General features: G+C 39.6%; 1 protein-coding gene across 4 annotated transcripts in view; it reads left to right on the top strand.

The window, feature by feature from the left end:
• LOC311441202 (uncharacterized protein) overlaps window positions 1–27,764 on the top strand; it is a 320,517-nt gene that overhangs the window by 28,873 nt on the left and 263,880 nt on the right. For all 4 annotated transcript variants that reach the window (XM_084528985.1, XM_084528986.1, XM_084528984.1 and 1 more), the window contains exon 2: window positions 18,607–18,697. In XM_084528985.1, coding sequence (XP_084385111.1) covers window positions 18,607–18,697 — 91 coding nt within the window. The remainder of the gene's footprint in view (window positions 1–18,606; window positions 18,698–27,764) is intronic.

Genomic DNA, 27,764 nt, shown 5'->3' with positions numbered 1-27,764 from the left:
GAAATGGGTTAATGGTATCAAAACTCCGAAGGGAGACCAGAGAGGCTGTTCAACATGTTTCTTCATTCCAATTAACTGACAGTTTTTAATGTGCTCCTCATCAGATAGGTGACCAGAAGGTACTGTAGTGGGACATTGAGGCAAATGTGATAATATGTAACTTGAATTTGTTATTTAACACCCAATCTCCCAAGTCTTTTTTTAAAAAAATAAATAAATAAATAAAATCTAAAACTTTGAGATCCTCTTTCTTAAATAACTGTTGGATGAACTGACTCATAGCCTATGTAAACATGCATTGCAAGGCAAAGTGATGTTGGAAATACAAAGAGCTTGTTTGATTTGCAATCCAATCTTAGTCTGTCTAGGTCATAATTTCATACATATCACTGGAAATCTTCATGACTCCTTGTTCCTCATGCCCAGCATGTTCTTGGAAAGTTGAGCCATGCCCAGTGCCAGCTATCCTGAAGGAAAGCTAGGAATAGGGGTCTGTGATGACATTTACCAGTGATGGTGATCTGGTTTAGGACTAAGAAGAGAAGGACGGTTACCATTATACTACTGGGAAAAGATATATTTATTTCCTTCCTCTCACTTTTCTTGGGTAGATATTGAGTGTTTTTTTTTTTTTTTTTTTTTCCCCCCCCCCAATGAAAATAGGGCTTTGAAACATGGTGGAAGACACAAGCTGCCTACACCTAGGGTGACTCCCTGCTGACCTATGGGGGCTCCTTTCAGGAGCAGAGGTGGCTGCTGTGACATGTCTGCTTCTGGGAGTGAACTTCAGTGCTGTGTCCAATGCCTTTCCCAACTGCTGAAATTCACTGAGGGGAAAATACAAAAATAAATGTCTTGGTTTTATTTTCCATTGAACTGAAGTTTCTTTAGAATTGACTGCTCCACATACTACTCACCTTGCTGGCAAAAGCATCGGTGATCAATGAGGACAAAGTGATTCTGACTGTCAGCTTGTCACATACATCCAGAGCAAACGAACACATCAGAAGCTGATTTTGTGCAAGGCCTGCTTTTGATTTGTGCATTTTTCTGGCAGACTTGGGCTATGCCCTATTACTTTCTTACAATAAAAGGGAACGTTTCTTCTACTGGAGCTTGCAGCATGCAGCTGCAATAATCATAGGGGAGCCCCAGGTGGTCTGATTTATGGTGTTTAATGTGAACCCCTGAGGTTTTGTAGGGAGAGATTATATAAGGTATAAAACATTTTTGTAGAATTGTTTTGCAACACTTCAGTTCAAACTTTGCAATGGGCCTGCTTCATTTATCTTGTTGCCCCAAGATAGCTTATCTCAATGCGTGTTTATTAAAGAGCTCCTAAATCCTGTTAAAGTTGCTTCTGAAAATATTCTGACTGATGGCAGCGTTGATGAGGGTGAGTCATTGCTGAGAACACAGTGCTCATCAGGATGGTTTTTCAGCTGATGGGGTTTGGCAGAGTGCCATGGAAGTTCATGGTGCTTTTCTGTGGATTGATATTGGGTGAGGACTGAGATTTCAGGCAGGCGTTTACTGACCGAAGCTCTGTGGATTTGTACTGTCCGAGAGCACGCAGTTCATAAATGCAAGCTCTGAAATTGAATCAGTCAAATACTTTTACCCAGGGAATGACATTTATTGCTGTTAGCAACGTGCTAGCATGCTTCTGTGAGGATGTATCTGTGAAGTAGGCTAGGAGCAAGAAGCTGTTTGTTTAGTTTCGCTGCAGTTGTTAAGGTACCAGTTACAGGTTTCATTGCTGTCCTTCTCAAGAACAAGTTGGAGCAAGCTTGGCTAGTGCTACCCCTCCTCGCACTGGGAGTCCATGGCGGGAGCGGTAGAGGAGGTGTGCTGGCTGCACCCCTCCAACTGGCACCAGAGGCAGGGAGTGACTGGCTTAGCAAGCTCAAGGGATGTGCCTGAGGCTTTGGCTGAGCCTCTTCAAACAATAGTTTGTCCAGGCAAGGAGGCTGATTTCCACCCTGGTACAGCCCATGACTCAGAGTCCATGCTGGAGCCCTTCTCTGTGCTCTCAGGGAGTAGGGTTGCAAAATACCATGACAGGTCCAGATCTCATCCTCCCTCAGCAGCCAGAGGGGCTTAGACTCAAGGTTTAAATCTAGATTCCTCTGTAACTAGAAATGGTGTGTGTATACAGTATTACTAGCCAAGATAGTCCTGAAGATGGCATTTTTGTCCTCAAGTGTTTAGTGAAATAAGTAAGGTCACAGCTGGGGGGGGGGGGTGGGGGGAGAAGGTACTTGCTATAAGCTGATGCTTGCTTGATGAGGAAGTGAAGGAATGAAATCAGAGTATAGGCTTTGCATGGGTACAATGATTAAACTTGTACTGGATCATGGCAGGGGTTTGGTTTTTCTTAACCCTGTCTCTTCCTGTGCCACCTACAAATGAACAAATTTCCTAATTTTTTTGGCAGAGTAGATGTTTGTTATAGCACTTGGTTTCAGCTAATGACAAGGAGACATAATCTGTAATCTTACCTATTAACTGCCCTGTTCATTTACTACACCCTTTCATTTACTACATTAAAGCAGTAGTAAAAAGCATTCCAAGAGACACAATGGGGCAGCATAGCAGCCCCAAGAGAGTTTAAGGCTGAGTATTATATTACAAAATTATGTTTTGGGGGGTGGTGGTGGTGGTTAGGGGGGAAAAAGGATGATGATGTGCCTGTTTACAGGAAGGTTGGGCAAAAGGTCAGGGAAAGTGCATAATTATTATTGGCTCTGCTGAGGCCACACCTGTGTGAAATGTTTAATGCTGACACAAGAAAGAACTTGAAGTGTTTGAAATGTACAAGCAGCGAAGATAACCAGAGAACTTCAACTGAAATTTTAAACTGCATTAAAAAGTCTGATGCAGGATGGAGAGACCAAAAGCAGCCCACAGAGATCTAAAAATGTAGTCAAGGCCACCCTCATCTAACTGAAGACATGAAGTGCACGGAGCTTACAGAGATTGGTGTGAAAATGGTCCATGAGGAGTAGCCTTGGCAGATGAAGGAAGAGGGCTTGGTTTTAGTTTGAAGTGAACATGTTCTGTAAGCAAGACAGGCTACTGCCATGGTTTTACTGCTGGATTTGGAACCTGTAAACTGGAAGACTGATGGGCTTCTGTACTTGCACACTTACTCTACAGGAGGCAGAAGCCGTTTTCTGCATTGCTACAAATCTGCTTAGCTTTGCTAGCATCAGTTGGTTTGTGACTGTTTATACTAGTTCAAACTTACTGCCGGTTGCAACTTGCTCACCACTGCTGACTGGAGTAGAACCCAAATCTGGCTCCTGTACTTATGCTTTATCATAACAACCTTCGTCGTCTCCTCCTTTGAAAGTCTTGCACTGGGGATATTGAACCCTAAAGGAGAAGTGACTCTCAGCAGACGTAATTTTGTATGAGTAATTCACTTTTAAAGCTTGGATATATTCCATCTTCCTTGTGACTAATGGTACCCGAACAGAACATAATTGTATAATCATTTTCCAATTGCTTAATAACTCATTTTCCTTGTTTGTAAGATGCTGTTTTTAGCTTTTCAGAGAGATGCGAGGACCTGCATGCCATAATGAGTGACAGACAATTGTTTATTTCTCAGCAATAATGCCATTAAAGAAAACCTCTTTATGTTTAGAGCCATGACAGCTGGCCAGATCCTGCCATTCTTACTCATCTCTCATCACAGTGAAAGGCCTGCTGGCAGGCAATTAGCCCACAGTTTCACATCACGTTGTCTTTGGCAGCAACGCTCACTTGAGGAACTCTGACCCCACTGTTTCCGCCTCCCAATCCCCGCCTAAAAGCCAGCACATCCTGGCAGCCTGGGGCTGTGCTGTAGGGGAAGGTGCGGTGGCCCCCGTGAATATTTCTGTTGGTGAAGCTGATGGAGAGGACAGGAGAGACCAGCTGGGAGCTGAAACCTCTCAGGCTGGCGGCTGTTGGAGGGGGTTGAGCTTCTTTCTTAGATGAGAACATGGAAAGGTTGGGCTGGGCAAAAGGAAAGATCCCACACGTGTAGCAGATAATGTTGCTTCTGACTGCTGGTTCAGCAGAGTGAAGTTATTTAGGAGCTTGGCAGAGGGAGAGGAGCAAAAGAGTGGATGTCTGTGGAAATGCACATGTCTCTCTGATCTGGCAGGAGAACTGTGAAGGGTGCATGAAGACCAGAAATTTCCCTGGGGCTTTGATATTGATCTTACTGCCCTAGAAGGAGAGGGGACCAGTGCAGGAAAATAGCATAAATTATCTATGATATCTATACTACCTATTTTTAATCAGAGCTGATGTCTCAGTGACTTCACTGTTGTATTATTGATAAGATGAATGAAGAATGTTCATGCCTTTAGGAGAAAGGATGCCTGAGCCTTCCATCTCGGTGGTGGTGTTTAGAGGTAGAAAGAGAGAAGCCTTTTGCATGGAGGCAATAAACATCTATTCCCTCCAAGAGGCAGCAGGCAATCTGTGCCCAAGGTATCTCTCCAGGAACCGCAACCTCCTGAAAGAAATGGAAACTTAAAGTGCAGAGGTCCAGATGGAATTGGATTGAAATCCAAAACCCAGTGAATGCCCACTTAGTTCTAGCAGGGTTGTGTGATCCTGGCTAGGATGAAGAAATTAATCTTATACTGCAATTACAGACATGAATACTAAAATCCCTGTTGCATTTGGTGGTGCAGTACCAAACGCTAGTTTGGCTTACATGAATCGGTGTTCTAGTCTTGGACAGTTTGATCAGTGGAGCACTAGATTTCTAGAAGAATCACAAAGAATTTTCTACAGGGTCTTTTGAAATCTATTGAACATAACAACAAAACTCAGAGTTAGGTGATGCTCTTGGGAATTGTGTTTGAGGGGAGAAATTTATACATGTATCTGAATATTAAAAGCTCAGCTCTTGTGAAGAAATTCCACCAACTTCTTCAGAATTGCACAAAAGGTACATTTAAAAGTAGAAAAATCTGTGGAGAATAGGGATTTGAATTGTACTGCATTTGTCAGTGGATGCCTAGAGGTTGCTGTAGTTGATGTATTTGGTGGTACCACAAACCAGTGAGAGGACAATAGGACCAATTGAAAAATCAGTATTGAATCTGAACTATCTGAATAAGTATTTCTGACCCACCTGCAGGGATACCTGACTTGTCTCCTTCCCATTATCCAGATAGCTACCAAGATGAGGAAAGAACCAGTTCATCTGATGACCCGGGGAGAGTAGCTGCTGAATTAGTTGCTGTGAAATACCTATAGGTGAGTGTTTAATCTGGGACTTCTTTAGAGGAAGAGTGTGTTTGGCTTTGTTACTTCTTTCCTGATGTGAAAATATTTGGATCATCTCTTAGGAACTTCTGTTATTGCATGCATGGAAGTTTCTGCAGACTGTTCTAGTAGAGGAGCATTGCATTGTTTTTGTTTCCTGCTGGTATGCATTTCTTGGATTTCTTTTTTTCTGATATTGCCAAAATCTGCTATAGCAAGTTATGCTATCTTACAACCCGGTCCATGTTGAAATGTAAACCCATTGCAACACAGCCCATCTGGCAAATACTGTCATAGCTTTTAAAAAGTTGTCCTCCTTTTCTGTTGGCGTTGAGAATTTTATTAAATAAGTATTTATTTTTCCAAATTCCCCATGGGCAAAAGCAGGTAGAAGGTAGATACAAGGTTATAATTAGACATAGGTATTTCACATTAATCTCTCTTAATTTTCTTTCATCCTACCTCCAGCGTGCATTCTCTCGTTCATAATTGCCACTGGATAATTTGAAGTCATTTGCTTACTCAGGGTTTTATGCCATACACTCATGGATTGTAGCAGATGAATCCTCTGCAAAAAATAAAATGAGAAGCTCATTCTTGCTGTATAGGTAGCTCCCTCTCTCCCCATCCCAAAGTTATTGAGCAAATTGTTGCTATTAATTTTAAAATTACTTGTTGCTCAGGGAAAAGTCAAGTGTTCAGAGGAATTTTGCAATAGATTCAAGACTGACTTTGCCTCTCCAGGAGAGCTGTTCCATGCTATGAGTTGGTTGCCTAAATGCCTGGTGTGTGGTTACTCCTAGGCTTTTGTGGGGATTTCATTGTTCCCAAGGAACTTAGTTGCAAAGGGAGAAAGGGTTGCTCAGCTATCTGATTCTTAGTCCATATAGGATTTTTAGAGTTAGAGCACTGACTCCCATGTGGATGCTGTACCTGACCTCAGTGATGAGTACAAGGTTGTTGCTTTTTAATCCCTCCCCCCAGCCCCAATCAATGTTTTGCTCTGCAAGAGTGAAATATTTAGGGCTTATTTGGAAATACTACTGCTGCTTCATCATGGGGCATGAGGGAGAGGAGTCCTCCCCAGATGGAAAACCTAAGAGAATTCAGAAAGAACGGAAAAAGCAAACAAACTTGCAAGGCTCCCTAGCATAGTAAATATGCTCTAGCTTCTGTTACCTAAATGTAGGGCTTGATCATGGTGAAATTTTAGTGGCAGTTGTCCTAAAAGGAGAGAATTGTTTTTCTAGTTCACTGTCCTCACCTCCCTTAAAGTACACTTTCCTTTTTTATGGAGTTAAGTCACATAAATCCTTTGGTTCATTAGATATGGACCAACAAAAGGGGAAATATGCTTTCACCTAGCTGTTCATTGGGGAAAGGCCTACCCCAGTTTCCAAACAGTCTGAAGTCCTTGTGTAGTTTTCTTTCCTTTGTTTTTCTTTGGCCACACAGCCCACTGAGTTGGGCAGAGAATCGCTGTTACTGTCAAACAAATGTGTTTACACAAAAACAAGTCCTAGCAAGGCTTCTTATGCATCAAGACAGAATATTCCCACTGCCTTTTCTTGCAGTTCAGTCACCAATGGCTCAACCTCAGTTTCCCTTTCTTTTTGTTAGGGACCAACACATACATGGTTTTTCTTTTCCCTAAGCACTTAGGCCACAGCTTAAAAAATGCATTTGTGACCTGCTTTCTTTTGGCTTTCAGTGAGAATTAAAACCATTACTACAGCAGGGGAATGGTCCTACATAGCACCATAGGCTGACTCAAACGTTGCACCATGTATTTTCTGAAAGGCAAATGTCATCCCACTGGGTTAACCTGTTGGACACACGCTGATCTCTTACTTTGTATTCACTTCCTTTGGTCAAGAAGTATGCAAAACCTTGGTCTTCTACACTGGTAAATGTATTCTGCTATTCACATTTCTTCCAATCCATTTTATGCAGCCCTATTTTTTTGGTTGAAGTCTTTCATATGCCAAGTCATTTATCTTATAAAACAGCTACTTAGTTGCAACTTCGGTGTTAGGAATTTACAGTGTGATAGAGCTGGGGACAGGGTGGCTGAAAATCAAACATTATCAAGCAGAAGCACATGCCACTTCTTGTGTATCTCATCCTGCGGTTCTTTGAAGTTTAATCTTTTCAAAAGAAAAGCCTTTCAGCTACTTTGTGGCAACAACTCGGGCTTGTAACTTTTGACTGCACAGTGCTCCTAGTTCATAAACTGATCTCATCCTCTTCTGACAATTAATACTAAAGTGAATTTAAATTGGATCTGCTCCTGCCACCGCATCAGCTGTCTGGAACAGTTTCCTACCTTGGTCTCCCACACTAATGCTCTCTGTACCTTTTCAAACTGCTGCTAAAAATCCTGACCTCCTTTAGGGCTCTGGCAGCCGGCAAGCTATCTAACAGCTTCCCTTCACTTGTGGATTTGGTAACACATCCGCTTTGCAGAGCTGTAGAGGTCTGCAGAGGAGATGGGTGACGGAGCACTGGGCCCTGTGTGCAGGGATCAGGATATCGGCTTAGCAGTGCTGTATGCCTTTGGAGCCACCCTTCATATTCTGCCTCAGCTGCATTAAGAGGCAGCCCCGAGCAGGGGCAGTGCAGCTCACACGTACCCCAGACAAAGCCTGGTGTGGCCTTGTCCTTCCTTCTCCTGCTCTCCTTCTTGTTCTCTCTGCAGAGCTGCGATCCCATCTTTCCATCCCTCTCCTGAGCAGTTTTGTGGACTGTGGGCATTCATAAACAGGCACGCACGTTCTTGTAGGTCAAATCTGGGGGTATAAAAGGAGGAACTCTCCTCGCATCCTTTGTTTTTCATGCAAGCAAGGAGCATTTACAGGCTGGCTCTCAAGCTGTCCTTTCATCTAAAAAGTACTACCTTAATTACTGGGTTAAGATTGGAAATATTTTTAGACAAAAAAATAGAAATCGTATAAATGTGGGCTGGTAAACAGCATATGTCACATTGTCTTGTGGTTTGTTCTGTGGTCAAAAGAATAATTATACTAATGTCTTTTTTCTTCTCCTTTAGGTCCATGTTATATAGTAATTCTCCTTGCATTGAATTGTTAGATGGTTGTATTAATAGTAAGGTCTCTGAAATAGTTTGTGTAGAGACTCATGGAGTCAAGACCAAGAGCTTACGATGTACATCTGCATTTCTAGTTGCAAGTTATACATGTCAGAGCATTCATTACACATCCTATTTTCAAGAACTCAGCACTTGTACAGAATCACAGAATAGTTTGGGTTGGGACCTTAAAGGCCATCTAGTTCATAGCTAGGGGCAAATTCTCAAACATTCTGCTGGTAAAGCCTGATCTATTGGGTAGCTGTAAAAACATGGTTGTTACCTATCAAATTGCATTTTGGAAATCCTGGTAACTTATTTTAGTTGCCTTAACAGCATATTTGGTTAAACACCTACATTCATAAAGTCATCTTGAACTTTGTGAACTGATGTTTCCTGAGGACTTCTACATATTGGTGGCATAATTTGTTTCCATGGAAACCAACATAATTTTAAAGGAAAATAATAATAAAAAGGACATCAGGGAACATTAAAAAAAAATAAAAGGCCATAGCAGGTTAGAGCACAGGTCTATCAAGATGTGTGACATGTATTCTGCAGTGGCCAACAGAAGGTCCCTGGGGGAGGTACATTAGAAAAATGCAAGTGGATAATGAAACTACTCCAGAAATGCTTTCAGCTTTAACAGTTCTGGATTCCAGAATTTCCTGAGCCCAAGGTGGCAGCCTCATGAGCAAAATGAAAATTTTATTGCTACCTGGAAAACCTTGTACAGCACAATGACACGCCTTCATAATCAGGCTCTAGCAACAATGCAATTCTGCAGAGAATGTAGGGGCAATTTTACTGTGTTTAGTTGTTAATTCATCCTTCCTCAAGGAAAATGCCTGCTAGCTTAGCTTCCTTAAAGGTTTCAAGATTAACTGTCTAGAATTCATCACAGAGATGCTTTAGGGGAAGAACTGGGGTCACAGGGTTTCATTTAGAATGACAGTTGGGAAGAGAGCAATCCTCTGTATATTATTACACTCTTTTATCCTAAGAGGTAATCATTTGCTCAATTTTTTTTAATATCACATATCTAACATAACCTTGTTCACTTCACCTGCCCTTTGTCCCTGCCCCTGTCCATCTCTATCAGGACACTGCTTTTAAAACAGGTGGTTAAGTCAGTGTGCTGCTTGTCCTTTTTTAAGGAGGATTGCACACCTTCATGTACGTTGAAGCCAGGCTTCAAAGAAATGTGGTTTCCAATTGTGAAAGTGTGCAATTTTTTTCTATACATATGGAAGTGAATATTGAAATTTCAGCACACTGTTAGTGCTGAAACTTAAGGGAGTGTTCCCCTTGCATGCTAAATTGCATCAGTGAAAAGCCTTCCTTCTTAGGGAGAAGGCAAAAGGTGCGCCCATGTGCTCACATGCAAGCTGCTTGATCCCAGCTGACAAGCATAGTCCTAATATCCCATAAACCCGATGAGTTGCTCATGGCTTGACCACACTCTGCTGCAGATCTTCAGACATCCAGAGCATGTACTGTGTGTTTGCCTATGTGGGCTAGTGAAGTAGTAGTTTGGGAAAATCCCTGATTTATTAAGTGTTAAACAGAAAGTCCACCTTGGCTGTTAATTGGAATCTAAATTCAGGTGTTAACCTCTGACTGAAAGTACGTGCTGAGTAATTGCAGGAAAGGGGCCAGCTTCAGACACAGCAGTAATTACTGAATTAGTAGAAAAGTTCAAGAAGAGCTTCAAATTTCATATCATTGCTAAGGTTTCTCAGGAACAGCTAATCCTGAAGTGATTGGCTTCCTCACACCTGTATATGTTTTTGGAAACTCCACCTAAATTTTAAACAAATCTGTGTGAATAATTCCAGAACCAGATGTCAATATTTCTTAAAATGTTTTGGTCTTAAATGCAGAAAATCAACCAGCAGTGATGAAATCAGGGAGAAGATCTTTTTTTGGTTGGGCAGTATTTTTTTTTCTTGTTCTTTACCTTGGTGTTCTCTTGCCTGGTTTTAGTGGAATTACCAAATCACAGAAACAAATTTTACACGTGCTCTCACAAATTTCAGATTTAAGGCCATTAACACTTAGGATATTTTCTCTGGACAACAATTGAAGATTGAAAGCTGTGTCTCTTTAACAAGTTAGAATCTCTTCTCCTGAGAACTCTTCTGCTCTCATCAGATGTTGTGATGCAGCAAAAAAAAAAAGATAAAAGCAATATACCTCAAGTATTCAGTTACACTAATAAGAGCTTAGAAGTGTCTGGGATGAAACCTTGATAATGTTGAAGTACAGTGGCAGGACCCTTCTGGGTTTTATGGTCTGATAAAATTGCGTGATAAAAGGAGTATGGCCAGAGATGCCATTTGGAAACTGCAAAGTCTGTTCCACGAGTGGTCAGTATCATGAATGAATCTTGCAGTGACAACTTAACACAAATTCTTAAATATAGAAGCTTCCTATTAAACTTTCAATAGGTACTGGACCATTATTGTATAAATCTTTCCATTAATTTCCAACAACTTTTATTGGAGAGAAATCCATTTACAGCCGAACAGTTCAGTTCCTTGAAACAAACTGGTCATGTATTGTTATCAATTAACTTGAGCGAAAGCTACTCCCAGATTCAAACAACTTTTCTTATTGAAAGTGGAGGTTATGATTGTTTCAGGGTACTTAAGGCCAGCTTGATAAGACAAATCCAGCCAGCAACTTGGAGAACTTATAAACTGTTTTGTCTAATTTATCACGTACCTAAATGACATGCTGTGTTGTTGGAAGGAAAAGTATCTGATAGACAAAATGAAAGAATTTGTGTATCAAGACAAATCCTTGGTCAATTGCTTCTTTGCTCCTTCCATTTGCTGCATTCAATATTTTTGACTAAGAAAAAAATAAGTGCATTCCACATATGCTGAGTGTGATGGATAAATTGAAGGATGTACAAGAACAATATAGACATGAAATTCACCAGGGTTCTATTTCATAATAAAAATGGTATATTATACATTTTTCCAATACTCTTTTCTATGTGCATTGATTCTCGGAGTTTGCTGCAATCAGGCAAAGCCACTGTGCGACTCATCAGAAAGTAATCTCACATTGTGAAATCATTCTCAGCCATTAACATCTCCATGAATTTGAATTGAACAGTTGAACAATTCACACTTGTCCTTTTTTATTGTATCCAACACAAAAATCTGAGTCCTGCAGGATATTTATTTTGCACATACCTGACACATTAATCAATGAGAGAAAGAGCTGTACACTGATTAAATGCTCTGCTCAAAATGAATGATCCAAACATTACTTTCAATTGTTTTGAATGGCTTTTATTAAGGTTTCAAGTGTAGCTGTTCAACTTACCCTGCAACCAGCATTTGCAACGGTGCTGATGGGAGATGATAGCTTTGTGAGGTTTATTCAGCGATGACTATATGTGGTATTTTTAACTGTCATTACATTTTACTTGTTCCATATACCATATTAGGCCTTGAAATGAAATAATAGAATGGGATTAAGGAGAAAAATAAATGGGGAGATGACAAGATAGTATTTATGTTCAACGGCCAGGGGTGTCTTCCCAAGACTTCCAGAAAGAAAAGAGTTCTGGTACTTGCTGCATAGAATGGTGAAATTTGACGAAATCAAATCTTCCTGTTGTCTAGGAGCAGCGATGCCCTTGATCACCTTTGTCTCTGTGTTGGGAGACCTGGCCGATTAGTCTCAGAACCATCACAGACAGTATTCAGATTGCTTTCTGCAGGGACCTGACCTGTTTCTTGTTGGTGTTGTCATCTGCATCATTCAGGGATGGCTGGACCATGGCTCCCTAAATGACTAACGTAGGGAGATGCTAATATTTGTGAAAGGTCGTTTACCTAAGCTGGGCTCTGAAACTACTTCTTTTCATAGATGCATCAGGGATCAGTCTACCTTGCACTGGTGAGGTCTACAGATATTTGTGGTGGGTGGTCTCTATGCAAGTTCCAGTTAGCTCTGATATGAAGTTTGCTGTGATAGTTCTGTCCAACTGTGCAGAGTCTCACCACAATTCTAGACTTACTGAAGGTTCATGTTTTTTAGTTCTGTGTTAAAGCAGGAGGAGAAAAAAGAAGGCAGGGAGATGGAAAAGGGGGGAAATCCATAGGATAATTAAGGACAATAACTCTATGCCTGTTTATTTTATCCTGTCTTAAACCTTCCTGACATGTACTGATGTCTGTAATGTAAGTGCCCTAAAGGTGTGTGGGCCGTCATATTCTTTAGTGGTGTTTGCTTTAGGAACTTAGCTGTCTGAAAGCTTTAATATCTAAGAGGAGCTCCATGTTCTGGCAAGATGCAGCTTGCAGGCTTCAGGGAGGAAAAACAAGCCCAGCAATGCAGGCACTAGTCCCCTTTTAAGCTGCTGGAGGTGAAAGCATAGAAGTTCAGGCATTTAGATGTCCAGACTGAATGTAAGGAGATAAGTGATTGTATTTGTAATACCTCAGTGTGCTGGCTGATTCATTCAACCAATTAATAAACCCCTGCCCTGAGCATAAAGCAAAGCCTGTTTGGAAAGGTTAATGTCAGGCTCTCAGACAGCTCAGTTAAAGTTACCTTTTTGCACTCTGCAGGAGCTCCCTGAGAATTTTGTCATAAAGTCTGCTTAGTGGAGTGGAGCAAAATAATGCAATAATAACACTTAGTATCTTGTAAAAAAGCTACTGGAGGATCTCCAAGTGTTTTGGACAAATACGTAAAGGCAGCTCAGCTTTCTCTATTGCCAGGTAGAGCAGCGTTGTGTTCAGCAAGAAGTTTTTTTTTAATTTATTTTTATTAAAAATAAAATAAACTATTTTGCACCTTGTAAAAGTGTTTCAATTTATTCATGGTCTCAAAAATAAAAATTCTCCCAAGACCACTGCTGGGAAAACAGCAGTTTAAAGGGGGGAGTCTGTTCAGAGTTGTGAAGGAGCTGAAGACAGAAGTGCAGGATTTAGATGTTGCTTCTCAAGCAGCTGAAGCTTAAATAAAAAAAAAAAAGAAAAAGGTTTCTCCGGATCAAGTCCCACCCCACCTGATGGCAACTGGAATTTTGGCATTCATTTCAATGGAGACACTATTGTCACCCATAAAGGCTTCACTCAGAACAGCACCGGATCCTGAGGGTGGGGAAGACCCAAGGAGAGGTTAGTTGTCTGCCTGTTTTCTTTTTCATGAAACTTTCTTAATTTTCTCTGTCCCACCTCCTTTCTAAAGATGACTTCTGTCTTGTTTTCCTTCAATAGAACTCTAGTTTCAAAATCTCCCACAGTTCTAAGCAGAAGTTTGTCTGTCTTGCAAAAAAATAAACACTTTTGTTGTGAAAGTAATTATTATTTTTTGAGCTGACATGATCAAGCTAAGGTTAAAAGATCACTTAGTAGTCAAGGAAATTCACTCCCACATCTTTACCCTTATGCTATTTATTTTAAAAAGGCTTTGAATAGAATGTTATTCCATACCTTATAACAACTTTAATTTGTTTAGCAATTGGATAAAAAGAAAATTAATCATCCAAGTACCTTCAAAGGGAGAATTTGTACATAGTAAATCTTCAGCTGTAAAACAGCCACCTGCCATAGCACTTTAAGTTAGTACCCCTGAGCTGTGCATTTGAGCACTCTTAATCCTTTCCAGAGCAAAGTAAAAAGGGCTTGCTATTGTTTTTCAGCTGTTCAGTGTTAGTATATTGTGAGCGGGATAGCTGTCTGAGTAGTGAGTATGTGTCTATGTATTATATATGAAAAAGTATCTTGCTTATTAGATAGCCAGAATGAGATCTAGGTTTTGGAGGCAGTAGTCAGAAAACTACACAATCTCCCCAAATTTAGAAGCAGTAAATCTAATTAACCAACAGGAAGAGCTTACCAAGTAGCAATGACAGTTTTACTCCATATCTTGTCCATTTCAAAAATGAGTTTGAAGAAAAACACTTTGGGTAGGAGCTGTTGAATTTGAGTATTTCTAGAAATTTTATTTCTGTTCAACCCAATAATCCAGGGACTGCTGCTTTAAAGCCTAAACTCTGCATTTTGGGTAGCATAGGGAACATAATCTGGAGCAGGTATTTTTCTGGATCAAGTATGGGTGGACAGTAGACATAACATTGAAAAACATTCTAAATTACTTTTATTTACACTTGCCATTCTTTCAATGAAATCTAGTTATGGAAAACATATCAACAGCTACATCACAAGATTGCCTCACAGTAGCAAACTAATCCAATGATGTAAAACCTCTTGTTTGTTTAGAAAATTATTTGACCTTCTATCTTAATGTCCACCCTCTGCCATGAGCTACTTCAAAAGAACATTGGAATTGCTTGTTTTGAGTTGTTTTCTTGCATCTATTATCTGCCTGTTTTAATATCTCCTATTTTAGGGATGTTTATTTTTTTCCCCTGAATATTAGCTGTGGGTTGCAGAGCTAGAAAAGTGACCTGACTCTTCAGGTGCTTGTGCTGGACTGCTTCATATGAGCAGCAGTGTGTCTCTGTCCTTATGGTAGGAAGTCAAGGAGCACACAGCTCTCAGAATGTTCCATGCTTGGCACCAAGTCCTGAGGCTGGCTTACCTCTGCCATGGCTCCATGTGCCTAAGGACATACGAGAAAAGTTTAACAGTAAAAGTGTCTCTAGATTGAGAATAAGAGGCCTACTTCTCCCGTAACAACACATACATGGGAGAAGATCACAGAACTCTCTTTCTGCCTATAAATCTAGCCCTGAGGCTTGAGGCTCATACATTTCACTCATTTTTGGTCTGAAACGTATCCAATGTCAATCAAGGGTTGGAAGAGGGGAAACAATGCTTAGAGGAAATGACTGAACGAGAGCCCCTCTTCATAAAGATTTCTTGCTTAAACAGTAAAACAAAGTAAATATAGTTTTGTGACAACACTGAGGAGGAGGAAGGTGAGGGCTGGGATGGTGCCCATGAGACTGGGCCTGGTGGTGAGGGGACAGCCCAGGGTGCTGCTATGGGTGTAAGCCTAAAAGAGCAGCATTTTCCTTCTCACTGCTCTCACCCAGAACAGCCCCTCCTTCTGACAGGAAACTTTCAGGATTTGGGTGAATCCTGAATGGTTTTGCAGTAAGGGAGTTGTTGTGACAAAGTTTCCTCAGGACTAGGGTAGAAATCTTTCCTGAGGGAAGGGAAAGGCCTGCTCTGCACTGGGCCACCCTGTTGTGAGGCACAGGCTGCCAAGCAGCACCGGATCTCCTGCTGCACCTCCCCATGTGTGGGGCCAGCCTCAAGGCCTCAGTCCCTATTTAATCCTCAGTTTGGTGGAATGAAATCCCCTGAAATTGGCTGCTGATTTCTTTCCAGCTAGTTCTGGTAGCAGCATGTTACTGAGATGTCTGGTCATTTGGAAGAGGTTCATTTTCATTATGCTTGTCCTTATAGGATTTATGGAAGTTTGAGTCTCATCAAACTAATAGCCTTCATCTTTTCAGTATACATGTTTAAAAACATCTTGTCCTAAATGCTGTGTTTCGTTACCTATAAAAGAAATGACAGGTTTGGAAGCCTCATTCCAGCCCTGAAGCAAGCAACATCAACAACAAAAAAGTGCTCTACTCCATTCACAAACTCTGAAAATTTGCACTCTCCTGGGTAAGCAGCTGTTTCTCAAAGACTTGGTGGCAAGTCTGTCAGTATAGCCTGCTTCTGACCAAAGTTTGATGGCCTCTTCTGAAGTGGAGGCCATGAAATGCAGCTGGCAATGTTCACAGTTGAAAGCACAAAGCTGTCCCTTCTCTGGCCTGCTAGCAGCATGAAACAGGTATAACCATGGCCTAAAAAATCCTACAAAACTCAAACCTTAAATTACACCACAGTCTTCCCCAGAAAGTTCTTTCTCTTGTTTCCAACTCTGTTGGCTTCTTGACTCGCACCAAGCCAGAGACATGGTTGTGTGTGGTGTTCTTCTAAAGAGTCCTCATCTGAGGTATGAGGATATCCTGCTGCATAAAATCTGACAGTAAAATATTTGATACTGCTCTAAGAGTGAAGTTAGGAGGTTGCCTGAAAACAAGACATTTCAATATATCAAACGACATTAGATGTTAGATTAGCATTAGATCAAACAGGCATCTAGTTAGATGAGCAGATGTTTACTAAGGACCTTTTTTTTTTTTTTTTTTTTCCTGGTATATATGGTGTGAAATAAAACAGTGAGAAGGCAGTTGTGAACTACGTGAACAGGAGGAAAATATACTTGACCTTATTGCTGGTTTGAATTGCTTCCCACTCCAGTTACTGGAATCCTTTGCTTGTTTTGTTTTCATGTGATTGAATGCAATGTTTTAGGGTTTAAAATTTATACTCAAAAGCTTTGTTGAGGTTTCCTAAGACTTCAGAACTTCACGTTTCATGCAGACGCTTGTATTGTCTGAATCCAAAGGAATTTAAATTATAGGAGTTGATAGATAGTTTTACCTGTGGTGTTGTTTATGCTGTATGCAATTGCTTGTGTGTGTGTGTACAATCTTGTAACTTTGCCTGAAAATTATAGTAAGTGCTTCACTACGTAGCGATTTTTGAATCGAGCCTGAATGTTTTAGTCAAGTTGTTGGGGTGTAGCTGTAGGACATACATTCAGCTATGTGTGATGATGGGCTGGAATTGGAAGAAAGCATTATCTAGCTCACAATGTAATATGACATTACCAAGACTGTACTCATTTTCCTTCTCCAAAAGACATCTATCATCCCTGAGAAAGCATTAGTCCAAAGCTCAGACAGAGAGATCTGAATAATTTTCTGTGGGAGAACTAAAGGAAAACCTTGCAGATGGGCTGAAGTTACTTAAACTGTCCCTTCACATTCTTTTCAAGTGTTACTGTCTTTGAAGTGAGGTCTGTATTTTGCATGGAAGATGGAGTGCATGTAGGTGTAACGAAGACCTTCTAAGATTCACCTGTGGCTGAAATGATCTGTGTGGAGAACATATGTCTGTATATTGGCTTGTGCCTCAGCTACTGAGTAATGCAGGTTGTATGTGGCTGTGTAATATGTTGCTATCATCCTACACGCTACCTCAGACATTTTTGTAAGAAGGAATGTCAAAATTCATCTTGGCCTGTCTTACAATGTAGTGTAGAATGGCAGCCAGAGATGGATTCTGCGACCTGCTTCCTTTATGTGGATACCCTTTTTAGGATTTTCTTTACTGTCTTGGTGACTTTTAAAAAAAACAACCAACCAACAACCACCAACAACAAAGGCATTGCTCCCTCTGAATGTGCTCTCTGTTTTATTCACATCCCCCTTCGTCTTCTGTGTCAGGCAAGGAAAGTGTCAACAAAAACATCCAAGTGCAGGTGTACTCAAGTGGGTTCGGAATAAGCAAACAAGATCACCCAGGCCAGGACACCAATGCAGTCCAAACTCTCCTATGTTTGTGTTGTAGGAATTTACTTTTATCAACTCTTGTGATTGAGGTCTCTGGAGTAAATGGAGCATCCAACTCAGATAACCACTGCTGTATCAAGTTTGTGTAGTGTTGCCTATTAAAATAAGATTAGTTAGCTGGGATGTTCCCTTTATAGTCTCCTTAACAAGTAAGAAACTGATGCCTAAGGCACTGAGCCGTGTCTGTGAGAGAGAATGCACCTTAAATCATCCCTTTGAATATGTATTTAGGGTACTAACTTCTTTGCGGCTCAATGTTTTGCAAAGATGGGCCCCTAACAGAGCTGTTAAATGGGCTCAGCTACAAGAGTTGTTGCAAGTGTGCACCTGTCTAGTAACAGCAAGTTAAAAGATAAGTGCTTGAATAAATCAGTCAACAGGTTTTATGAAAGACTTGGGAGGAGAAGAGAGGACAGCAGAAAGTAGCTGTAATGCTAATCAAAAATGAAAGATATCCTAAAAGCATGTGAGAACAGGCAAATATTAGCAGGTGTTGCAAATGTCCAGACTTACAGCAGAGTTTGAACCACACTGGGCAAAGCTACTTTGGCATGGGTTAAAATGCACTAAAGATGCTAGTTCAGCCATGTAGTTTTAGTGAAAGAAATTATAATTTAGCAATGGATGGAATACTGTAGAATAGAGATGAATAGAGATGCTTCTTTCCAGGTCTACCCTGGGCACCTTAACCTACCTAAACTATGTATGCACTTGAGTGTCCCTTTATTTATTTATTTATTTTTTGAGGCAAAACCCAGGTCTTAAGCCACCTCTCACAACACTTCTATCAATGTAAGCTTTCTCAGTGACCATTTCCATTGTATTTCAGACCATCAGGAGCAGTTTCCAAGGAGACTACCTTCTTGTGGGCTGAATCTTCAGCAGGTGCATATTAGCTCATTTCCAGTGAAGTCTGCAGGGTGAGTTGTTCAAGTTTGTTTATAGTATTAAGTTCATAAATCAAACTGTTAGCTGTATCACAATTATGGGGGGAAGGGTAAAAAAAAAAAAAAAAAAAAAAGTTTAATCTCCTTTGACTCTTCTTGAGGGCAACATTGATGATCAGTCTGTGGTTTCAAAATAAATAAGCTCATTCTGGCTACAAAATGTAAAGCCTGTTTTGCAGACCATGCATTGTATTCAACCACGGGTTTGAGATTTTTAAGGAAACAGCAAGTTCTGGAAAACAATATGTTCACATGTGATTTCTGTAAGTCTTAATTTTCAGAGCACTAGGGGATCAGCCTGCAGCTCTTCTAGTTGCTTTGTGTAAAATCGAGAACATCAGGTTTCTGATGATATTTTGCAGCTTTTTTCCTCCTTTGGCACTTTTCTCTCTGTATTGGTGATACAGGTGGCAATTGTGAAGTAAAGTGTACTTATCTTTTCCATTCAAAGCCTGAAGTTAGTATTTGCTACAAATCATTGCTGTGTCTCCCTCAGCAGGTCCCATCCTGGAATTAATTGACTTCCTGTTTGGTGTGCATGTTCCTGAGGGAGGTGCATATGATTTTTATTTTAATTATCAGTATACCAGGCTAGACTTGCCTGTGTATAGCATTAGAAATAGAAGAAACGCTGTAGGCAGTTTATGTCATATTAATTTATAGCTTGGATACAATTTGGATAACCATATGAATTACTTTACCAGTGGACTTGACCTTTACATGTGGTGGTAAATTGTGTGAAAGAGAGAACACCAACAATGTATTTAAGGAGGGGAGGAATTTGAATCTGAATGGTCTTGATTTTGTAATAAATCAGCCACAGAATAAACATGTCTCTTCTCTCATACCCCCACATATGGAAGGATGATTAGAACCAGGACATCAAAGATTGTAGAGGTAAACAAATCTATTTATGACACTTCTCTTTTTTTTTTTTTTTTTTTTTTGAAATTTATGAGAGTGTTTAAAACACTAACTTTGTAATCTCTTTTAACACACATAAATCAAGTATATGTTTTAATAGTAACAATATGGATGTGTTCTAGCCTTGCCCTTCATAAATATATTTTGGGCTGTTTCTTAAATAGCTGTGACTTAACGAAAGGTATGTATAGCATTGTATGTGTTTCCTAGAAAGGATGTTGTATTTCTAAGGTTATTGCATGCCTATTTCTATTCTGGGAGGTCTCCTAGACCACACCCTCTCTTCTGACTGTTACATCAATAAATATGGTAATGTTACAAAATATTATTTAAGGGAGCTAGTAGTTCTACCCTTTCTGTGCCTCTCAGTCTTCCAGCTTGAGTCAAGACGCAAGATAACTTTGGCACATCATATGCAGCTTCGTTGGCTAGGGCTTGAAAAATGGTTTTGCAGCTAACTCAGATGTGTCACTGCTATTGTTTTCATACGTGATTTATCATCAAATATGCCAAGAAAGCTATAAAAAGCAAAGCTTTTTTTTTTTTTTTTATTTTTTTTTTTATTTAAAGTGCAAAATGTAAAGTCTAGATCTAGAATTAAGTAGTTGAGCTTGTAGGTTAATATAAGTGAGATTTCACCCAAGGTTTTAATTTTGGGCTCAGTCTATAATGTAATTTATCTGTTGATGGTATGGTGAGCTGCTCTGGTAAGTCTCTAGTTCAGACTAAATTCGTGGGAGTAGGTGATCTAATAACATTCAGAATATGTTGCTGGGTGAGATGGTTTGGAGAAGGGTTGGAGTGTCTTGTCTGCAAATTTTAAAGCAAAGTCAGTTTTAGCTCATGTATAATTAAAATCTTTCAAGCATCTAACCTACTTGTTTCTATTGGATTGAAAGTCTGATTCAATTGGACTTAGCATGGAACTGTATGCATACCTTGATTCTTGTACATTAGCATGCCTTTCCCCAACCCCCATGCTATTAACTAACTGTTGAGCATCACTGCAAATAGATATTATGGTGTGACAATTTCCTACTGTATTTGGGTAAATGTTGTAGGAAACATAATGCTGTAACTCTGTTTAGTCAGACTCTGTACAGATGTAAGGTTAGTCATGGATCAGACTTCGTTTTCATCTCTCCTTCTGCTTCATTGCCCACATATGGGGTTTTGAGCATGAATTATTAATAATTGAATCATTTTAAATGCTGGAGATGCACCAATTGTTGTCAGATTTAAAATTTGTTCCTTTTAATTGCATAGTTACCATTTAATGCACAACATGGATCCAAGGAGTTCTAATTGTTAAAGAACATTTTTCACCTCTCCTGATTGGTATGAAGTAGATTCAGGGTATAGAAAAAGCTTATTGTCAAACCCACTGAATTTTCTTGTCAGTGCTAAATTAACACAATATGAATGTAAGAAATGACCATGAATAAACATTTTAAAGAATGTATTTTTTTAATCTGTGCATTTCTGTTCTGTTAATAATGTAGGGGGGCTAAAACTTCGAGTTGTTTTACCTGGTAACTGTGGATAGCATAGGAAATAAAACAAACAAGTGAGGATTAATTACTTCATATGGATGAAAACATGAAGTCACCCTGGAGATGCTATTGCATCTGTTATTGCTTTGCTTTCAGTGGTTGGTGCTAATGGTAATGTTCTATCAAGGGCCCTGGAAAAATTTACATCCTTAAGTACTTAGGGATAGGCTTAACAAAATGGATTTTGGAATATTCTAATCATACTTATTTTCATCTTGTTGTACTAGACAGATTGGGCCCACTTACCACCTAGATCCTGGATCAAGGAAGTGCAATTTGGAGAACGTTCCCCAGAGATTTTCCACGAGAACTTTGTACAAAATTGAATGAGAATTTAAAATAATCTGTAGACAAAGGTAGTTCCAAAGGTAAGTTCAGATTTCAGCAGAACCATGTACCTACTGCGTTTCTCTTTCTAAGAATTATGAAAGTGTAGAGAAGGCTTCTTCTGTTTTTCTTTCTTTTTTTTTCTTTCTCTACAACATTTGGGCGCCAACTGTTACTTCTGTGATCATTCTATGCTTACTTGTATAGAACAGCCTGAAGGGAGATGAAAAAGTGTGAGCATGGAAGAATTTCTAAAAAGCAAAATCTAGGTCTGTAATGAAGAATGATAGATATAGCTGGAGATTTCCCACAGTGGGTAAATAGGAAACATTGCCTGTACCTCTGCCTCTGTCCCTCAACCAGTTTCTGTCGGAGGCCACAAATTAAATGGAGGACAGCTAGGACCTGGGATATACAACAAGTTGCATTTATAAGGGACAGCTTTCCATTGAGAAGTAGGCATTTGAAAAAATGATGCACTTGGCTTAGATACATTAGAAAATGCACTTTCTAAACATCACATCTTTTTTTTTAAATAAATAAATAAATAAATATATGCAGGTTGCTCCTGAAAAAAAAAAAAATATATATATATATATATAGCTTTAGGGAAATGTTTCTGTTCAGGTAACAGAATGGAAATATTACAGAAATTCCTGTGCTATTGCAGAGGGGAAATGATCTGTCCTAATAGGAAACATGTCTTGCTTGATCCCAGTAGTGAAAGTCTGGTCCTTAGAGTTAGGAATTACATCAGAACTACCACAATCTTCCATATGGGTCAGGCTTCCTAGAAACACCACTAGTCTTTGTTATCTAACAAAGAGTTATTGTCTCTGATAGCTCCTAGAAGTCCACTTGAAGGAGATACTATCTGGATAGTGCAAGTGTTCACCAGACAAGGCAAAAAATAAGTAGATCCCAATCTCGATCTATTTCTATAAAGTTCGTCTAGCCTGCAAACCATTAACAACTGCTGGTGGAGCTATGTACTACTTGATAAAACCAGTTTTGAAGCATTGATGTGAAATCAGTTCTTAGAGTTCAAACTAAAGTGCTGCACAGAGATGTGGCCTCTTTACACTTATGTCATTATAAATGTGACTTCAGACCTGGCAGATGGCTCATGATGGTGATGAGGTTAAATGACTGGAGGGGCTTATCTGCAGATGGATGCAGTAGTCTTTTAATCTGGAATGTTATAACACTACAAATACTTCAGGAAGAGTTAAAATCAAACTACTTAGGTACTATGTGGTAGAGAGATGGTGATAAGGGAGTACATGACTGTTTTAAGAGGAAATTCTCCGTTTCCTAAAAAGAAAGGCAGACCATTGATTTTGTCTTAAACTTGTGCCTACAGAAAGATCCAAACAAAGTCTAGTTTGGAAAAAAAAAAAAAAATCCTGCTAAGGTGAGAAATCTACGTGTTTACACGGGAGCACTTAGAACACTTAGAATAATGCCCCTTGGTATGAACAGCCCTTCTCTAGTGCACTGTGGCACCCACCGAATTGTATTGGTTTTTGCTCTGAAAATTAAGCTGATGCTATCTTGTAGATTCTTTTCTCTTGCTCCTCTTTTTCTATTTTTTTTCTAATGATTTGTTGAAACCAGAGGAGTAATTTTAGCTTTACATAGTATGAATTCCAAAACTGTTCCACTGGGACTTCTCATGGGTATAAGATAATAATTAAACTATTTCAATACTGCAAATGATCTAATTTTTCTTTCACCTTGCCCTAGTATAATATTAACTACTCATCATTTACATAGCTAAAATAAGTTTCTGAATACTGAGGAAGTCGGTGTAGTATGAAATTTGACTTTCTTGTGTCTTCTTCTGGAGCTGGTTCATGAAAGCTCTATAGAATCACAGGACAGTTTGTGTTGGAAGGAACATCAACTATCATCTAATTCCAACCCACCTGCAATGGGCAGGAACACCTCTCACCAGATCAGGTTGCCCAAAGCCCCATCCAACCCAGTCTTCACCACTTCAGCACTGGGATGGGGCATCCACAGCTTCTCTGGGCAACTTGTGCCAGTGCTTCACCACCCTCATAATCATTTATCACTTTTTTTTATAGTACCATTTAAATATCAAAGTAATAACACCTAAACTCACCTAATGTAAGGTAAGAATCTAGTCCTATTGGTTCAGCTGTTAGCTTAGCACCACTGAAGTTGATAAAATACTCCTGAGTTACAGTATGTGCTTGGGATCAGGCCATGTGCAGGACTGCCTGAGTTGGGAAGGATTTGTAAAGTCTGTTGAGTCTTCCTGGTGTAACCAATCTGGAATTTTAGTAAGAGAAGAAATTTTCACAACTTTTGAGGCTTAACTGATTTAAGCTTTCAGATTGAAACCTGATAAACTTTGCAACCTGTTGCAGCTTTAAGATTTTATTGCTTCTTGCTGCTTTCATTCACCATATGGTCTGCTATTCACAAACTGTGCCCTAATGAGAATTACTCTTGCAGGTAATTTTCTAATGATTGTCTTGGGATAAACAAATTTTTCATACTTGTTTTGCTAATGTATTCAAGTAGGTTCACAGGGGAAAAGATTAATCATCTAAAAAGCAAGCCGGTGTCTTTCATTATGCTAAAGGATCCAAATATGATCAGAGCAAAGCCACTCGTTGCTATGACAGCAGATACCTTTTTCTCCCTTTGTGAGGTAAATGGCAGCTCCCAAGCTGATTGGCCAAAATGAGCTTATCCTGGTGACCAACCATAGGGAGTTAATTTCATCAGAAAGAGAAAATGGTGGGAAATCCTGCCGCGATCTTACAAAGGAATTTTCATTAGAAGGCAACAGAGTCAGGGGTTCTCTTTCATTATAATTAATATGTTCCATCTAATAAAATAATTTAGGTGAGGCAGACAATAGAATTAGCCTATCTATTATTTTGTATATCCACATAAGCTTTAATCTGTTTTCTACTAAGACCTACGCTCAAAGTAAAGCAACCCTTATTTTTCCCCATAATACCTCTATTACTGAAGACTGTCATCATGTACCTGTTTATATAATTGTAGATAAGCTAATTGCAGGCAATACAAAAGGGCTGGCATTCTTACAGGTATTTGCTGGAAACACTCATGCTCTATGGAAGTAATGGATGCAATAAACTTTACATAAAAGCATTTCCCTTTGGTTTATGGTGGTAATTCACATTGTATTTCTCACTTTCTTAATGAATGAGACTTTTAATTGGATCAGATTCAAGAATGGAGGTTCTATGCCAGTTCACAGGTGAAAGGAAGGGATCGTAATGAGGCACTAAGGTTCACAGTTCGGTAACATGGGAAAGACCTGCACCAGCCTGCATGAATTCTCACTTCTGGTGAGCTTTTAGGTGTCGCCATCTCATCCGCTCCTTCAGGCAGGACTCCATTTGAAGAGGTCAGACTCACTGTGACGGTTGCAGAACATAATACAATATATACAATATTGTGTATAAAGATGATAAAGTGCTCTCCTATTGTCAGTGTATACCTGTGGGATGAAAAAAAAATAACCTGGAATTGAGTTATTAAATAAAATCGGTGTTCTTGGTGCTTTAAAATGCAAAGGTCAGTCAGTCCCTATAAATCAGCTTTACATACCCATATACATAAAGGGGAAAATACTTGGATATATCTAATATAGGAAGAAAACTAAGACAGTGGAAAGCTTAATTAGTTGCCTAAAACCACAGAGATTTAGTTGTACGCATGAGATTACAACTCAGGAGTTTCTGGCCCTTTGCCCAGGCTCTCTCAGTATCATGGAGCTCTTAGTGTACGTGTTATTCTACTAGGACACTTACTTCCAAGACCTGATTTTCTGCACTTTGTGTATGTACACGTGCACAAACACTTATGGCAAAACTTGCATGTGCTTTCTATTTAGCTTTGCTAATTACATATGCAAATCCACAGCTGACAGACTATTTGCCTTCATCATATGCTGTTGTAGTAACTTCATGTGCAGATTGGCCTTGCAACTGTAACCTACCCTTTTGCATCTGCACACTCCTGGGAATCCTGTTCTTGGCTTTTCTTCTGAGGTTGGTGTGGTGGAGATAGCTCACCCAATTTGTAAACAGTAATGTACCATCTGAAGGAAGACCTGCTCTTCTAGCAGTCTGGACATTGTCCTGTATGGTACTGTGTATGTTCAGCTGTTACAGAACAAGCTTCAGACTCAGCATTCAGTGTCTTTCCTTGAGATATCAAATCTTGATTGCAAGTTCATAGCATGACTTCATGTGAGTCATATAAGCAACTGCTTGGGTGTCCTGGCATGGCAACAATTAGTAGCCAGAAAAGGGAATCATAAAGGGATGTTCAGCCTCACCTAGATTAAATCTTCCTCCTTTAGGATGAAGATTTGTTTGCAGTCTTAATATCAGTCTATCTTGAATCAATGGTGAAACTACGTGGCCACGTGAAGATATCAAAGATGTCTCTTCAGGTGCTAATGCAGCACCTTTAAAATCAGACATCTTTAAAACTGATGTGTTCTAGTTTCCTTCTGTAAAAAGTGGCATTCTCAGGTATGATAAATCTTTCTGAAAAGGGCAAGTTTAACCATTGCCTTTAATGTAGAGAGGTAGTCTTGTGATTGCACTCCAAACAATGGTGAATACTCAGGAATTCCAGCCCTTTCCCAAAGAGGCCCCAGTGGGTTGTTGCTTTGGGAAGGGTCAGTGTGCAGAACAGGAGAAAACCTGAAACAGCTCCCAGGTAAATGAGGCATGTTCTAGTGGGGAAGCAAAGCTAAGTTTCTACCCTCCTATGCTGCTCTCTAGCACTGCAAACAAGGTCACAACTGTGGCACAGAGGCAAGAATGAGAATGGGTAGGGAAACAGAAGAAATCTTTCTTGTTTAAGCTTCCTGTGGGAGCTGGGGTTGTGTATAGTAGCCCCCATAGCTTTTGCCTATGTACCTCTGTCTTCTCTGATGGGCTGTGGCCACAAATTTATGTGCTTCTTCTCTCCATGCCAGCAGGAAACTGAATCAGAGTCACCTGCCCAGAAAATTTTTGAGCTTATGTGTCTGCTCAGCTATAAAGTAAAAACTAATTTCTCATAAAAATAGTGAACAGAACTGAAAAAGCTCGTTGTCTCTATGGTAGTTCATGCAAAAGTTCTGTTGTAAATGGCCTCAGAATTTTACAGTCCTGAGGGACTGAGGTTTTGCTTCTTCTATGAGTTAAGTACTTGACTGCAGCACGGCTCAGAAACTTGGATTAAAATTTTTACGAAGGTAATGAGTATTTTGTATTTTTGGTTTAGGGTCAACCTTGATCCAATGCAGGTAGAGAAGACAAAAAAAAAAAAAAAAAAAAAAAAAAAGTCTTGTAAAAATTCTCATAGGATTGAATTATAGCTTCTGAAGGTTTTATGTGTATTCGAAATAAAAAGGCACCTCAAAACCATCTTTTTTTAACTGTACATTTCCAAGACAATGCTGAATTTTATTTGTTTCCTCTGACAGGATATAGGATGAATTTTTGAGCAGAGAATAAAAGTAAGCAAGTTTTTAAATTTAAGCGAAAATTTTCACGGGCCTGCTCTCTAATTTTCAGCTGCAATGTCTCAATCTCTCCTTAAAGAGCAAAAGAACTGAATTAACTAACAATGGTAGAGAAGTTATTTCAGGATATGTGTTTTTCTCCCATGGAAGTTAAAACCATAGTTTCTGACATAAGCAGCAACTTGTACTATGTTCATTGATTTACAGAATTTTATATGGTTGAAATCTTCATAAAGGTGATCTATGCAAATTCCAGGTAGAAAAGATATTTAAAAGTGCACATGTAAATGAGCTGGCTTTGAATGTTTTCTCATAAAATGCATTAATGTGATGTGAAGGCAGCAATGGAGCTGATATTGTTCTGCTGTCTGTAATGGTCCTATTAAACTACTGCATGATTAAATTGATAGGACTTGGCTTAAAAATTCCAGCACCAGTCTCAATGCTGTGCTTTTCAGTGCTTTCGAATTAGGTCAGAACGCGGAGATAAAACATACTATTGTAGAAACAGAATCCATTTACAGCCTGTGCTGTCAAAACCTGAGTGATGACTCCCCTCCTAAAGATGGTGTTGATGATGTATTTTATGACACCAAACTTCTATTTTTGACTCTCTAATTCTATTGTTGCATTTCTGTTCAGTGCCCTTTGATTTGTATTCAGTCTCACTGTACTTCAGGAGCTGTAATTCTGTCATTTACAAGAT

Source organism: Aythya ferina (assembly GCF_964211825.1).
Source record: "Aythya ferina genome assembly, chromosome: 9".
Taxonomy (NCBI): domain Eukaryota; kingdom Metazoa; phylum Chordata; class Aves; order Anseriformes; family Anatidae; genus Aythya; species Aythya ferina.
Note: the sequence above shows the minus strand (reverse complement) of the source record. Positions and strands in the feature narration are given on the sequence as shown.